At 46.2% G+C, this 14491-nt stretch overlaps 1 protein-coding gene across 3 annotated transcripts in view; it reads left to right on the top strand.

Moving 5' to 3' along the window:
* The window catches only part of CAMK1D (calcium/calmodulin dependent protein kinase ID), a 433707-nt gene that overhangs the window by 360237 nt on the left and 58979 nt on the right, over positions 1-14491 (top strand). For all 3 annotated transcript variants that reach the window (XR_005989504.1, XM_041767287.1, XM_041767285.1), the window contains exons 4-5: positions 7243-7381; positions 13740-13866. Coding sequence is in view for 2 of the 3 variants with exons in the window: in XM_041767287.1 (XP_041623221.1) it covers positions 7243-7381; positions 13740-13866 (266 nt within the window). In the remaining variant the exon portion in view is untranslated. The remainder of the gene's footprint in view (positions 1-7242; positions 7382-13739; positions 13867-14491) is intronic.

Genomic DNA, 14491 nt, shown 5'->3' with positions numbered 1-14491 from the left:
TAAACACACCACAGTTGGAACATTAGTTTGCATGGTGCCCTAGTCCATTTGGGCTGCCAGTACAAAGTGCCATAGACAGGTGGCTCGTAAACAACAGAAATTTATGTCTCACAGTCTCTGGAGCCTGGAAGTCCCAGATCAGAGTGCCAGCACAGCCGGGTGCTAGTGAAAGCCCCATTCTAGGTTGTAGATTGCCAACTTCTTGTTGGATCCTCATCTGGCAAAAATAGGGCAAACTAGCCCTCTGGGGTGTCTCATAAGGGCACTAATCCCATTGGTGTGGGCTCTGCCCTCATGGTCTATTACCTCCCACAGACCCCACCCCCAAGTACCATCCCATTGGGGATTAGGTTTCAACATTTGAATCAATGGGCAGGGGAGCTCACAAACATTCAACCTGTAACAAGCGGCTCCATGTGATCTGGGCCTTCCATTCTACCCATTGCCCAGCAGATTCCACTCACTGCTGACGTTCTTTCTGGTCCCCAAATTCTGTAAGACCTTTGCTGTCCTGAGGATCTTAGGATTGGCTCACCCCTTTACCCAGACACTCTTCCCCTCCATGGACACTTGGCCGGCTCTTTCCTGTCATCTAGAGGGGCCATCCTGGAGCCCACTCAAAAGTGGTGACACCATGCAGCTTGTTTCAGTTCTCTGCACAGCATTTTGGACTCTCTGAGTGGTTTAAATTTCTTCATTTGTTGATTTATGTCTTTTCTTTTTCTGCATTTCCCACTGGAATAACAGTTATAGATACTGGGGATTCAATAAGAATGAGATATGCTTTGCCCCCTTGGAATACCAAAAACTAAAAATGATTTGTAATTGTCTTTTTTTTTTTTTTTTTGAAACGTGAGCAGGTGCTTGGACTTAGAACAGATGAGTTATTTTCTCTTGAAAACTTGAACATGCTAATAATTTCTCAACAAATCCTTTGGCCCTTTTCTCATGAGTAATACAAAAGTAGAATTTCTTTATGAGGGTCTCAGCAAGCAAGTTTCCCATACAAAATTAAAATGCCTTAGTTGTTTCTTATCCATGGTTTTGGCTATTACCACACTTTCCCTGGCCCTCCTTGAGGGGCAGCCAGCTGGGAACCGAAGGGGCGTAGTTGGAAACCGGGAGAGAAGACAATTCCAAGGAATCCCTGAGGCCCCACGGAATGCAATGGAAGTTGCTGCCTGGGTGGGTGGAAAATTAGTGCGCACTGCAGAGCTGGCCAGCGTGGATTTGGAGGAATGGGTTTGCTCTTGTGAGCACTTCTGAGGGTGGCAGGAAGGCCCGGGAATCTGAAATCAGTAGGCCTCCAGGATGGCAATGGCAGACCTTCGGTTAGAAGACAGCGTGACCCCTGCCTTCGGGAATCGTCTTTCTGTTAGCATTGTGCTGGACTCTGGAGGCAAAAGGGAAGTTAGGAACTGTCCTGCAGGCCGCGTCCTCTCCTCACTGATGTCTCCCCTCTGCGATGTCCTGTGGTACTGAGCTGGGGTCATGGCTTGGCAAGTCCTTGCTTGCTAGTAGTCTGAATTGTCAACTTGGGCTTCTTTTGTAGCTCCCCAAATACAGGCTAGCACTGCCTGCCGAGTGCTGGGCTTATAAAAGGCATGCAGTCAACACTTCTTTCACTGACTATACTTCCCTAAGGATATTCAGTTCACCAAAAGACTCCTTTCATGACAATTCAAATTACTGGTGTCGGCCTACCCCCTGCACTTTTTGTCCACTTGACTAAATATCAGTCCCCCTTTAAGACAGCTCAGACTGATTTTCTCCTGCCCTGCCCCTGGGACCCTCCTTGGTGTCTTTCTGGGATTTTCCAAAGCGCCTTCATCGGCCTCACGCCCACCCCCCAACACCAGAACGCCAGAAATTAAACTGGTCTATCTGGTCCATGAGGTGGAGAGGCATGCCTTTGCGTTTTGGAATCTTCTGAACAGCTTGAGCCAGGAAGATGTTGTGAAACTGAATTCTAAGAAAAAAAGATATTTTTATTATTAAAGTAGGATTTGTCAAGGGAGGAAACATGGAGGCTAGAGGTTGCATGAAATAAACCCTTAATCCTTCCAGAGCAGGCGAGACAGTCCCCTCGAGAGCAGGGGGTGTGGGTGCCAAAGCCAAGGGAAGCCGTGAGGATTAAGAGCACAGGCCCGGGAGCTGGGGAGCTGGGCGACTGCCCTGCGTGGGAGGAGGGAAATCCCGGGGACCGCCGAGTTGGGACTTCATTGAGGAAAGGACTGAGAGGATGGGCCCTTTCTTTCTCCAGGCTGGCTGAAAAAATACACACCTCTTCCATCTGGGCCTTGGGGTCTCATGGATGAAACATGCCTCGCTTGTAAGCCTCTCTGATTCACATCCTGCACATTTCAAGAGGACCCTCCTCTTAGGATGAAATGTGAATGGGGGAGATGGTTCTGGGAAAACACATGTGTAACCAGCCTTGCTCTGGGGCACAGAGAGGCCACCTTGCTCCATAGCCAGGTCTCCGGCTCTTTTCCATTTTCACCCCCTAGTTGGGTGATGGTCTTTGTGAGTTTCAAGGCATATTTGCTATAGCACTGCTTTTTTTTTGTTTTTATTATCTCAGCATGACTGTTTATATTTCTCAGAGTGCTCTCTAAAATTAACGGCACAGCCCTATACTGCTTGGCTTTTTAGGGAGATACAAAGTCTTCCTTGACCTCTGTCTGTGGGTCCCTGGCTGATTCTTAGGGTCAAACTCACAAAGACCCATTAAACGGGAAGAAACTAGACACATGTTAATGAAGTTTGGCAGTACTTGGGATCCTTGCTCAGAGAATGAAGACCTGGGGGAGTGATCAGAGCTGGAAGCTTTTATACCTTTTACACAAACAATAAATTTGTGAAGAATTGACAACACAGAGGGGTTTGGGCCGGGGATAGTAAATGGTGAGGAGACTAGAGAGATAAAAGATTAGTTGAAGGAGGTTTGTTTGCACATTCCTCTGGTGCAGTCTGTGGGCTGATAGAGTCTGTCTCCAGGAAAAGGAGAACTCATTTCTTGCCTTTAGACAAAAGAGGGAGACTTTTTTTCTTGCATTCACTGCTTCTTAATTGCTTGGAACTCAAAATAAATTTTATGTCAAGGAGGCATATTCTGGTTTCCTGCCACCTTCTTCATATTTTATTATACCTAACTCCTAGAGGAACAGGTTTTTGGAGCCCACTTTTCAGCATTAGCCACAAGTACTGTCTCTTTTTTTTAAGATTTTATTTATTTATTCGTGAAAGACAGAGAGAGAGAGAAAGAGAGAGACAGAGACATAGGCCGAGGCAGAAGCAGGCTCCATCCGGGGAGCCTGATGCCAGACTCAATCCCAGGACCCCAGGATCATGACCTGAGCCAAAGGCAGATGCTCAACCACTGAGCCACCAGGTACAGCCACCCAAGTGCTGTCTTTTAACGAATGTGTAGATATTGTTATAAGATTTTTAAAAACATTTTAAGTTATAATTAACAGTGACTTTTAAAACAACGGTATGACACCTATGGAAACAACATGGAGAAGTTCAAGTGCGTGTAAAGAATGGCTCCGTGTACCCCGTACTAACAGTGGGTGCATGGTACACTGACTAGGGTATGTTGCAGTGTGCCGTGGTGGAATCAGAACTTGATCCAACAACTTTAACATTATGTTTCTTGACAATGATTTTTTTCATTTGAAGAGATTTGCACTACTTAAAATTTTACAAATAAACTGAAATTTGGTTGAGATTGTGACATTGAACCATTTCATATTTGTGGATATAAAATTCACGTGCAGTGATAGCAGTAAAATGTAATAGACACAGGAGATAAGAAACTGAGCAAACCCAAGGTCGATGCAAAGACAGGTTGTTCTAAATGAATGTCAAATGAGAAGAGTAGAGAACTTTTGCACGATCTCTGTCCTCTCCCTTAATCTTAATAGCCAGTTTCTTTCTGTTTTTAAGATTTTATTTTTAAAAATTTATTTGAGGTGGGGGGAGGGACAGAGGAAGAGAAAATCTGAAGTGGACTCTGTGCTGAGCACTGAGTCCTGAGCCCATGACTGCGAAATCACAACCTGAACTGAAGCCAAGAGTCGGATGTGTAACCAACTGAGCCACCCAGGAGTCCCAATAGCCAGTTTCTTTCTATGTCCACATTCCCCTAATGAACCTCTCTCCCATAGCCACCATTAGTTAATTTTATTTGTTGATCTGTCATGATGGTTCTGCTCCTTTTCCCCAATCACCTGACCCCTGGCCCTTCTAACTTCCTTCTGATGCTTGACGTGCTCCCATTGAGGAACTCCATTTCTAACGTGGAGCTATAAACCATGCACTTGGGAAATTTGCTGTAGAAAGCAGCCAGTCAGCTCAGCAGCCAACCAACCGACCTAACTCCTGATCTGCGGGCCTGAAAATGAGATACACCCCTCACCACAATTCTAAACTTATTTCCCCATTAGTGATTCTAGGATTCCGGTTGTTCACAAATGGTTTTCAAAAGAAGTAGGTGTCTTAGCTCAGGTTGCCACAACAGAATACCAGAAACGGGGCAGCTTAAATGACAGACATTTATTTCTCACCGTTCGGGAATCTGCCATATCCAAAACCAAGGTGCCAACTGATGTGATTCCTTTTAAGGCCTCTTCCTGACTTACAGATGGCTTCTCCTCAATGTGTCCTCACATGGCATAGTGGAGATGGGGAGGGAGAGGAGAGAACTGGACTGGACTCAATGGTTTCTCTTTGTATAAGGACACTAATCCCGCCAGAGGGCCCCACTTTCACGAACTCATCTCAACCTAAATACCAAAGGTTGAGGCCAAAGGCCCCATCTCCAAATGCCATCACCCTGGGGGTTCGGGCTTCAACATGAGTATGGGAGGGGGCACAAACATGTAGTATGTAACAGTAGCCATTTGGAATGTATGCTTAAGGAGATTTTTGAAAAATATATGGTGATTTGCAAATTTTAAGGCATTTTTATGAGTATTGTTATGGGGGTTTTTTTTGGTGAGTTTTTAGACTTCTTCCCTGTGCCTTGGTTTCTAAGGAAACCATATACTTTCTGAACACTGTTCGGAAGAATAAAGCCTTGGTGTGATTTGAAATTTCAGAAGTGAAATAAATGTGCAGAGCATTGAGACTGTGACAGAACATGGTGCAGCAGTGTCTTACACTTCGACTCTTGCTTCAATTCTTTTTTTTTTTTTTAAGATTTTATTTATTTATTTGACTGAGAAAGAGAGAGAAAGAGAGAGGGCACAAGCAGAGGGAGTGGCAGACAGAGCAAAAGGGAGAAGCAGGCTCCCCATAAAGCAGGGACCTCACACAGAGCTTGATCCTAGGACCATGAGGGTCATGACCTGAGCCAAGGGCAGATGTTTAACTGAGCCACCCAGGAGCCCCTGATGCTTCAATTCTTACTGCACTAATGCCCAATCAGAGTGCAGATGTTCTATTAATACCTAATATATTACATAGGAGAAAGGAGGACTTGGAGAGAATGGGAAGCAGGAAAGATCAGTTGTGAAGGAGGGAGAGAATCTGGCAAAGGTGGGTCACTTCAGCTGAAGTGAGCGCATGCAGGGTCACCCTAGCCTTGGCAGCAGGGCATGCTCCATAGTACACCCTCAAGGCCTGCAGAGCTCTTCCACTGAAACTCATTGCAAGAAGGATCTAGAAACATGAAGACTGGTGAGAGCTTGATGTTGAGCTGCTGAGAGGGGATGTCTTGGGATTTTGGTTTACATAAGGATGGGCCATTTAGACAACCTGGTCATCAAAAGGTGTAGTTTCTCCTTGATGTTTCCATTTCTTTTCACTCTCTGAATTACTTCTTATTTCTACGGAGCATCTTTCCTTTTCTTGTCTTGATTGTTCAGTTTGCTTGGGAAACAAGACATTATCCAAGCACAACATCGCTTAGAATGACGCTCGGTAATGGGAGAAACTCAAACACCTTGGCGTTTTATAGCCACAATTGGTTTTCTTTATTGTTTTTTTTTTAAAGGAGGATTTTGATGGATCAGATATTGCACATTAATTGCTGTGACTTGCAGAAAATGAATCAGAGCTCCAAGTGTGTTTGTGTGTGTGTATGTTACTGCCAGGGCATGTCTTTTACTATATCTATTACAGCTGTAAAAGTTGTTTGTGAAACTGCTTTAAGATTTTAGTGTCTCAAATAAATCGTTTTCATTTTGGTCTTGGAAATTGTTTCTTTTTATGCAAGAGAATAATGTTAATATATCCATCGAAACTAATTTCCAAGATGGCTTAATTATCTGAACGAAGCACTGTTTTTCTTCGAGAAGTATAAATTCTACAAATTTGAAGGCTAAGGGTTGAATTGTTCCTAGGCAGAATTGTACAGCTCTGTTACTTTGTTCAACTCAGAGCAGCACCAAATATCGGAGCTGAAAGGGGCTAGAGGGCCTGTCCACCAGGGCTTTTTGACCTTTGCCAACCTAGGCAATAAATATAATAAATACCAAGAAAATATCTAGTGCAGTATGAAATTCAAAGCAAATTAAAATTTAACATTGTCACCAAAAACAGTGTAAAACAGTGTAATGGGGTGTCATTCTTTCTTTTTTTGTAAATTGCAATTGGCTTTCAGGTTCTCATGCCTCAGAGGGTGTGCCCCTACCTTCTGTTGGTTATAGTTGACTAGATTAATCCCCTTATTTTACAGATAAAAAACTGGGGTCCAGAGATTCAAGGAATGCCCGTGCTCCCACCATGTTAGGAGCAGAACTTGGTCAAGAACCCAAACATCATGTTGGCTATTCTTTGCCCACAGGGCTGCTCCTCCCATGCTCTCTACCCCTCCAGACCTTGAAGACCTTGAAGACCTTGCAGACCTCGCTTATGCAGAAAAAGCATCCTATCCATCATCTCCTTGTATCTTATGATGCCAATATTCTGGAAAGTCGTTCTGACTTTACATTGTCATAGTGGGATGGAAGCAAAGGCCAGAGGAGACTTCTCAAGCCTGGCTAATCCATGAGTCCTGGTTTATTTTTATTCCCTTCATTTCATTCCAGATAATTATACCATCATGACACAGAAACACTTCCCTGGCATAGCATCTGTGGAAAAGATGGGGCAAAACTTAAATCTGAAAATTAATTTATTTTGGAGATAAAATTTGGTTCTTTTGTCAGACTGAAATCTCTTATTGATGGCTTCCCCTGAACAATTCCACAGGTCCTCTCAAATTTCTTATTTGTTCTTTTTTTTTTTAAATAGTGTATCCGGTGGAGAGCTATTTGATCGGATAGTGGAGAAAGGATTTTACACAGAGAAAGATGCCAGCACTCTGATCCGCCAGGTCTTGGATGCTGTCTACTATCTCCACAGAATGGGCATTGTCCACAGGGACCTCAAGGTAAGGCCGTCACTTAGCAACATCCTCCTACCACTTTCCCACCCACAATGCACTTGTCCTAGAGGATCAACCCCAGAAGACGGATGAGGTTGCCTGGATGGATATATGGCTGGCATGAATGGGGGTATTTGTGTACTGTTAGTTGTCAGGGCCTTTGGGACCCAAAGAAAGATAAAGATCAATGGGGCCAGCCATCATTTGGGAGATTTTATAATCATGTGCAGCCAAAGGGCCACAGGGAGGTAGGTTGTGTATTGCTTTCAGCCTACCTGAAAGGTAGTTTTGTTCAGGATATATTGGCCACGAAAAGCCTTCTCCCAGTGCAATTCTACACAGCTTTCCCACAGGTCCAACCCCATTTCAGCACCACACTGCATGAAAGAAATGGAACAAGTCTATAGAAGGCATGACAGAAGAGGAAAAATGGAAGGTTATGCAGAAAGAAAGAAATGCCCTACAATCGCAGCCTTCCCCCAGTGTCCTGTTGGTTATAATCTGATCTTTTCTTGACGAAGAGTTGGCATACTGACCCTTCACCCAATAGCACTAATGGATCGGAGCCTTCATTGGGCAGCTTGGCATTACATCCCTTCCTGGTCAGTATAGATACCGAAGGGTAGATATCAATCATATGCTACCAAGTGCAGGTGGCGAACATATTGGTTGGAGGAACAGTAACAAGCAACATTGTTAACCCAAGGCTGTAATGTGGCTTCATGCTACAGTGGCCACAGGTATAGACCCCAGAGCTCACTGCACCAGTCAGGGCAGAAGCTTCACCCCAGCCCACATACCTGCCACTCACATCATAAACACAGGGATTATATCATACTGGAGCCATGCTCTGCATGACTATGTGAAATCTAAACCGATGTAAAGACGATGTAAAGAACAAACCATAAGCATTTTTTTTAAGATTTTATTTGTCTATTCATGAGAGACACAGAGAGAGAGAGGCAGAGACACAGGCAGAGGGAGAAGCAGGCTCCATGCAGGGAGCCCAATGTGGGACTCAATCCCCGGTCTCCAGGACCACACCCTGGGCTGAAGGCAGCACTAAACCACTGAGCCACCCAGGCTGCCCACCATAAGCATTTTTTAAAACAGAATTTCAGCATCTGCCCATTTTTAAATACTGGGTGTGAATAAACAATATAGCTTTTCTTTTCAGAAGGTCTCACTCGAAGTTCTCTCCTCTTCTTCCCAGTGGCATTTTCCAGGAGCTGGGGTAGTAGCTTCCAAATGTTAGCCTACATAGAATTGTCTGGAGCACTTGTGCAATCAGGCTGGCCCTAAGCCAGAGGTTCGGAATCTGTAGGTCTGCCGCGGGGCCCAGGAACTCACATTTCTAAGGGGTTTACAGGTGATGCTGGTGTTGCCCTGGGAATATTCTTGGAGAACTGCTGGACAAGGGTATTTGGAAATGTTGACAGAGTCCTTACAGCCTTTGCCCCTGGCAGGCTTCTTGACGCTAAAGTGGGCTGTGAGCGTTAATCTTCAGAACCTCGAGGCCCTTTCAAGTGCTAAGCCCACTTAGCCTCTCTCTGCCAGGCAGCAGTGCCCTCACCAAAGGCCGATTCCCTGCTTCCAGAACAGAGGAGGCAGGCAGCTCTCTGAACAAGTTAGTGTGGGAACTGACCATGGGGGTGTGACGTGATAGGCTGGGTTGTTTGTACTTCATAGAAATCATTCCTACGCAGATACCATTTCCTAGAGGGGCACTGTTTATTCCCCTTTCGAAAGGCAAATGGGCTGCACAGGAGAGACTGCTTTTTACGCCCACATAGCACTTTCAGAGAAGCACTTGCAGCTCCCAGCCTCTGCAACTACCAGGCTTATCGCTGTGGAAAGAACAGTGCCACGATGGGACCTCTTGTCACTGCTTTTCAGAGTCACAGAGGAATTTGATCTACGTGGCAGCAGTTGGGATTGAGTTATTAAATTTTCATAAACATCTTAGAAAATGAAAACAAACTAGATGATCCAGGTCAGAGCAATAGAGAACATGATCAGGTTCATTGAAGATTAGGGCACCATCTGGGATACCGTGGCACCCTCAAATGCGAATATACCCCCTCCGTCCTCCAGAAAGGTGGTCTTGTGTCTTCTTGCCCCAGGGGCCTACTGAAGACAATCAGTTGCCCTTTTATCTTTCTCTGTGTTTCTCTCTCTCTTTAGAAGATTTTATATATTTATTTGAGACAGAGAGCACGAGTGCAGAGAGGGGCAGGAAGGCAGAGAGAAGCAGACTCCCCGCTGAGCAGGAGCCCTACATGGGGATTGATCCCGGAACCTTGGGATCATGACCCGAGCCAAAACCAGATGCTTCACTGAGCCACCCAGGCATCCCAGTTGTCCTTTTTTCAAAATGAGGGACTGAGACGGGAAATGTCCAGTACTGCCCCCTCACATCAGGGTAGGGCTTCTCAGCCCTATGTTCTTTGTGGGGGTGGGGGGCTGTCCTGTGCATTGTAGGATGTTGAGCAACATCTCTGACCTCTACCCACTAGATGCCGGTACCACTCTTGCAGTTTTGACACAGCCAAAGACATTGCTAAGTGCCTCCCTGGGGTGCCAAATTGCCCCAGTTGAGAATCACTGGATTAGGAGTGTGTTTATGTATAACATTAACTTAATAGGAAGTGTTGATTCAGACGTTTTAAAAGCTTGTTATATAAACTATTAAAGGGTTGGCATTGACCTTCCAACTCCCCAGTTAGCCATCCGTTTTCTTGCAAAGATGTCATCAAAGGAACAAGGTTTTTTCAGGTGAATCCTGGGCCTCTTGTGACCCCAGGCAGATTTGCTGGATCCCCCACCCCCACCCGTGCCAGGCTGTCTGCCTGATTGAGCCCTCCTATTGCCAACTGGGAGCCTCCCTCCAGATTACCCTGGAACCTGTCTTCTCTCCCACTTTCCTGTTCCCCCGCCCCCTCCCCTCAAGGAAAAGCTATATCTTCACTAAGTCAGAAGATGCTTTGCGGACAAGTAATGATCTAAGTTGTGAATGACCAGTGGCTTTAACCCTCCTTGGTAATCATCCCACAAAAAGAGGGCTTTATGACCCAAATGTATCCCCTGGAGGAAGAATGTGTAAGGGGGATATTTGTCTCCACGGCAATCTCATGCCTAGATGCAGCCGTGTTGAGGAGCATGAGGCCACTGGCTTCGCAATCCTTGCTTGGGATAGAAAGATTAAAAATCAGAAACTTAAAAGTCCTCTCCACCCCCAAGGTCAGATCCTTCCTGTTTATCATGAACCACATATGCACCTACGCGCGCGCATGCGCGCACACACACACACACACACACACACACACACACCTTTTGATTAGATTATTTCATCCCCACTCTAAGCATTGTTCTTATTTTGATTATTGACTGGCCCATTTTCTTCTCTCTTCAAACTCCTTGAAAGCACCCTCAAGCATACATTTGATTTTCTTCTACTCTCATGCTTCATCCGTGGAATTCATGTCACTGTGAATGTTAAGTGTTATTCCTTCTCGGGGTATGATTTGGGGTGAAGGATAGTATTTTTTTTCTTTTGAGCTCTGTTAAAAAAAAAGAAATTATTCTGATACTTGTTAAAATAAAGGAGACTTTATTTAAGGCTATTGCAGGAAGGGTATGACAATGGAGGAGAGAATTGGGTTCAACGCCAAATTCCTCAAGGACCTGTGGGGGGTTTATAGCCATTAAGCAGAATGAGGGGCATGGATGGAAAATTGCCAAGAGAGAATATCAAGGATGGGGGGATTCTTGATAAAAGCCTGGCCAAGAACTTAGACATTGGCAGACTCTCTCCCTTGACCAAACTTGAGTTTGGCCCCTCCTGAGTCTTCTTTCTGACTAGGCTCCATGGGCTCTGTCCTTAGTCAGTTGGCTCTGGCCATGTGGTCCAGGCTGAGCAAGAATCCCACTGAGTCACGTTGGTGAACATCACCCATGCTTGAGTGTCTGAACACATTCCTTATCTTCCACCCTCCGTATCCGCCCACCCTGGCCTGCCCACAAAAGGATCCTCTGAAATTGGTGTAGCCCCAATCCTCCCACTCATGATATTCTCTCTTAGTGATTTCCCATCCACTGACCCTCCTCCTGCTCCTGGGTATAGGTCTCCACTTGTCTTTGTTGCATTAGGACATGAGCCCACTCTTTCTCTCCTACTGTAGAACCCCACTGCAGTGCCCCCCGCCCCAAATTAAGTCTGCTGACTATCTTTACCAAGTGTCTGAATAAATGTTTTTGAACAACATCCAAGGTGAGAGAGCTTGGCCAGATATCAAGGGTGAGGGATTCTCTCTACCTGACTTAGCAGTACTCTTGCTAAGACTGGACTGTGCAAGCCCAGCAAGACAGGAAGGACACAGAAGACCAGGATGGAGGCCCCGTTAAGAAGAGGGCTTAGTGAAAGGGAATAAAGGGAAAGGAGAGAAAATGAGTGAAAATATCAGTGAGGGTGACAAAACATGAGAGACACCTAACTCTGGGAGATGAACAAGGAATAGTGGAAGGGGAGGTGGGCAGGGGGTTGCGGTGATTGGGTGACAGGCACTGAGGGGGGCACTTGGCGAGATGAGCACTGGGTGTTGTGCTATATGTTGGCAAATTGAACTCCTATAAAAAATAAATTAAAAAAAAAAGAGGGCTCAGAGTGGCTTGACTACGGTTTCTTCACAAAGGGTGTCTTGAGCAGTTCCCAGGATTTCCTCACAGCAGTGTTTGCACCTCAGAATCTCACCCCCCCCCCAATGGATTTTAACACCCAAAGGCCCTGGGCCCTTCTGAAATCTCCTGAAGAAGACATGCAGACATTTGCTGCTGTCCGAGGGGATTCTGCTGCACAGCCAGGCCCAGAACCACTTCTTGACACAGGCCTACTCACTCGATGAGAGAATAGTTCCTCAAATTCAATACTCGGGAACCAAAGACTCACCACAAAGCGCTGACCAGAGATGTTCTCGCTTCACTCTCAGGGATGGGAGAAGAGCCAGACAGGAAATGGAGTGGGGAAGGGGCCTGCCCAGCTCCCGTCCTTCCTGTTGCATTTCCTCTAAGGTTAAATGCGAATGAGAGAAGTGATTGCTTATTCACTGGGTCAATCTTCAGAATTTTCCCAGTGGGGGGAGAGGGGAGGTGTCATTCCTCAACATTATCTCCTCAGGGACAACATCATTAATTGAGGCAGCCCATCTGTGTTCAGGCTCTGCCTGGGGAAGGATTGGCCCAGTCCCGAGGCTGAGACATCTCCCTCTGTCTCCTTGAGCTTCTTTTTCTCTCTCTCCCCCACCTTTGGCGAAGAGTGACACCCCAATTTTTCCTAGAACACTATGCAAATAACGCTTCGTTGTCTCCCACTCCACCCCTGGATTGCGTTCCCTTGACCCACACTTTGGAGCTGCCATGCAGGTGCCCCTGACTGCAGGGCTCTGGGGAGACAGGACCTCTGCCATGTGTCAAGCATTCCTGCCCTCTGAGCTCCATCATGTACTGTTCCAGGAAGCAAATGAAGAACCACTGCAACCCATGTTTTCCAGGAAGGCAAACAGAGCTCAGAATCTTTAAGGATACGTGCCTACACGGTGCTGGATCTTCGGATTTGATTCAACCATGATGATATCCCTCTATTTCCCAGGAGGTGGGGGAGCAGGGGTCAGCTGGCTCAGTAGAGGGGAACGAGGGACACATCTGCCAGAACAGCAGGACATGGGATGTTACCAAGGGCTGGGAGAGGGAGCCTGGGATTACAGAGAGGTTGCTGACAAGGGTCAGAGAAAGGGAACAAGAAATTCCACCTGCAGAAGGAATTTCATTTCTGTGAGTCCCCCCTGCTCCAACCCAAGAAATACACTGACAGATCTGAGAGGATTTCGAGGTCACCCTAACAGAGGATTCACTTTTTTAATGCAGAGAACATACTGGTAAGCGAAAGGGAGTCACATTTCTTGAGACCTGAGTGCCCAGTGCTCTGTAGGGTCCTCTACATTGCTCTTACCGAACACTGCTTTCCTTGGTGCATTTACTCTGTCTGAAGTTTAAGCATGTGCTTAAACTGTGACCAGATTAGGGGATCCCTGGGTGGCTCAGTGGTTTAGCGCCTGCCTTTGGCCTGGGGCGTGATCCTGGAGTCCCGGGATCGAGTCCCACGATGGGCTCCCGGCGTGGAGTCTGCTTCTCCCTCTGCCTGCCTGTCTCTCTCTCTCTCTCTCTCTCTCTCTCTCTCTCTATCATGAATAAATAAATTAAAATTAAAAAAAAAAAACTGTGACCAGATTACATGGCTTGGTGAGTCTCCCACAATTAACCCCGCTTTAAACACCCTTTGTTGATTTTTTGCTTCTTATTTTCTCTCCAGCCTGAAAATCTCTTGTACTACAGTCAAGATGAGGAATCCAAAATAATGATCAGTGACTTTGGATTATCAAAAATGGAAGGCAAAGGAGACGTGATGTCCACAGCCTGTGGGACCCCGGGCTACGTTGGTAAGTGCAGTGTGCATGTGTCCGTGTCTACTTCGTCTGTCTTAAGCGTTCGAGCCTGGCACGGGATCACAACTGCCTTCGTTCCCCTCGAGGGGAGAATAAAAAGGCTGAGAGACATTGGAACAAGATAGAAGGGAAGCATTTTCCCCTGAAACCTTTGAATAGTTGGGGAGAAATCCTGTCTAGTTCAAGTGTGGGCCTGGGCGCGGAGGCCTGGAGTTGATTTGGATGAGCTCCCGGCTTCTGATGCCAGAAATATTGCATACATACCCGTGTTTTCAAATGATTTACAGCGAGACAGCGAGACACTGACATAGCAGTGAGGTGCAGACACACACAGAACATGTAAAATATGGAGATAGAAGGTGCTAGAAAGAGAACATCCGTAGGAGGAAGCTGCTTTGTACCTTGACGAAGTCACTCTTGAAGTAGCCAGTCCGGATCTGTCCTGGAGAAGGCAAGAATGAAAGTCCTTCCTAAAATCAGAGCCCCAGATCCTTTGTACCAAGCATTCAGAATGCAGAAAGGGCAAGAGCACTTGCACGCTCAGAGTCATCGTCTGCCTTCTGGGGACCCGGAGAAAGGCCACGGGCGCCGTTGGCGAGGGGTCCATGACTTTGGTTTA

This window comes from Vulpes lagopus, chromosome 8 (genome assembly GCF_018345385.1).
Source record: "Vulpes lagopus strain Blue_001 chromosome 8, ASM1834538v1, whole genome shotgun sequence".
NCBI classification, from domain to species: Eukaryota; Metazoa; Chordata; class Mammalia; order Carnivora; family Canidae; genus Vulpes; species Vulpes lagopus.
This window is presented reverse-complemented; position numbering and strand designations above follow the sequence as displayed.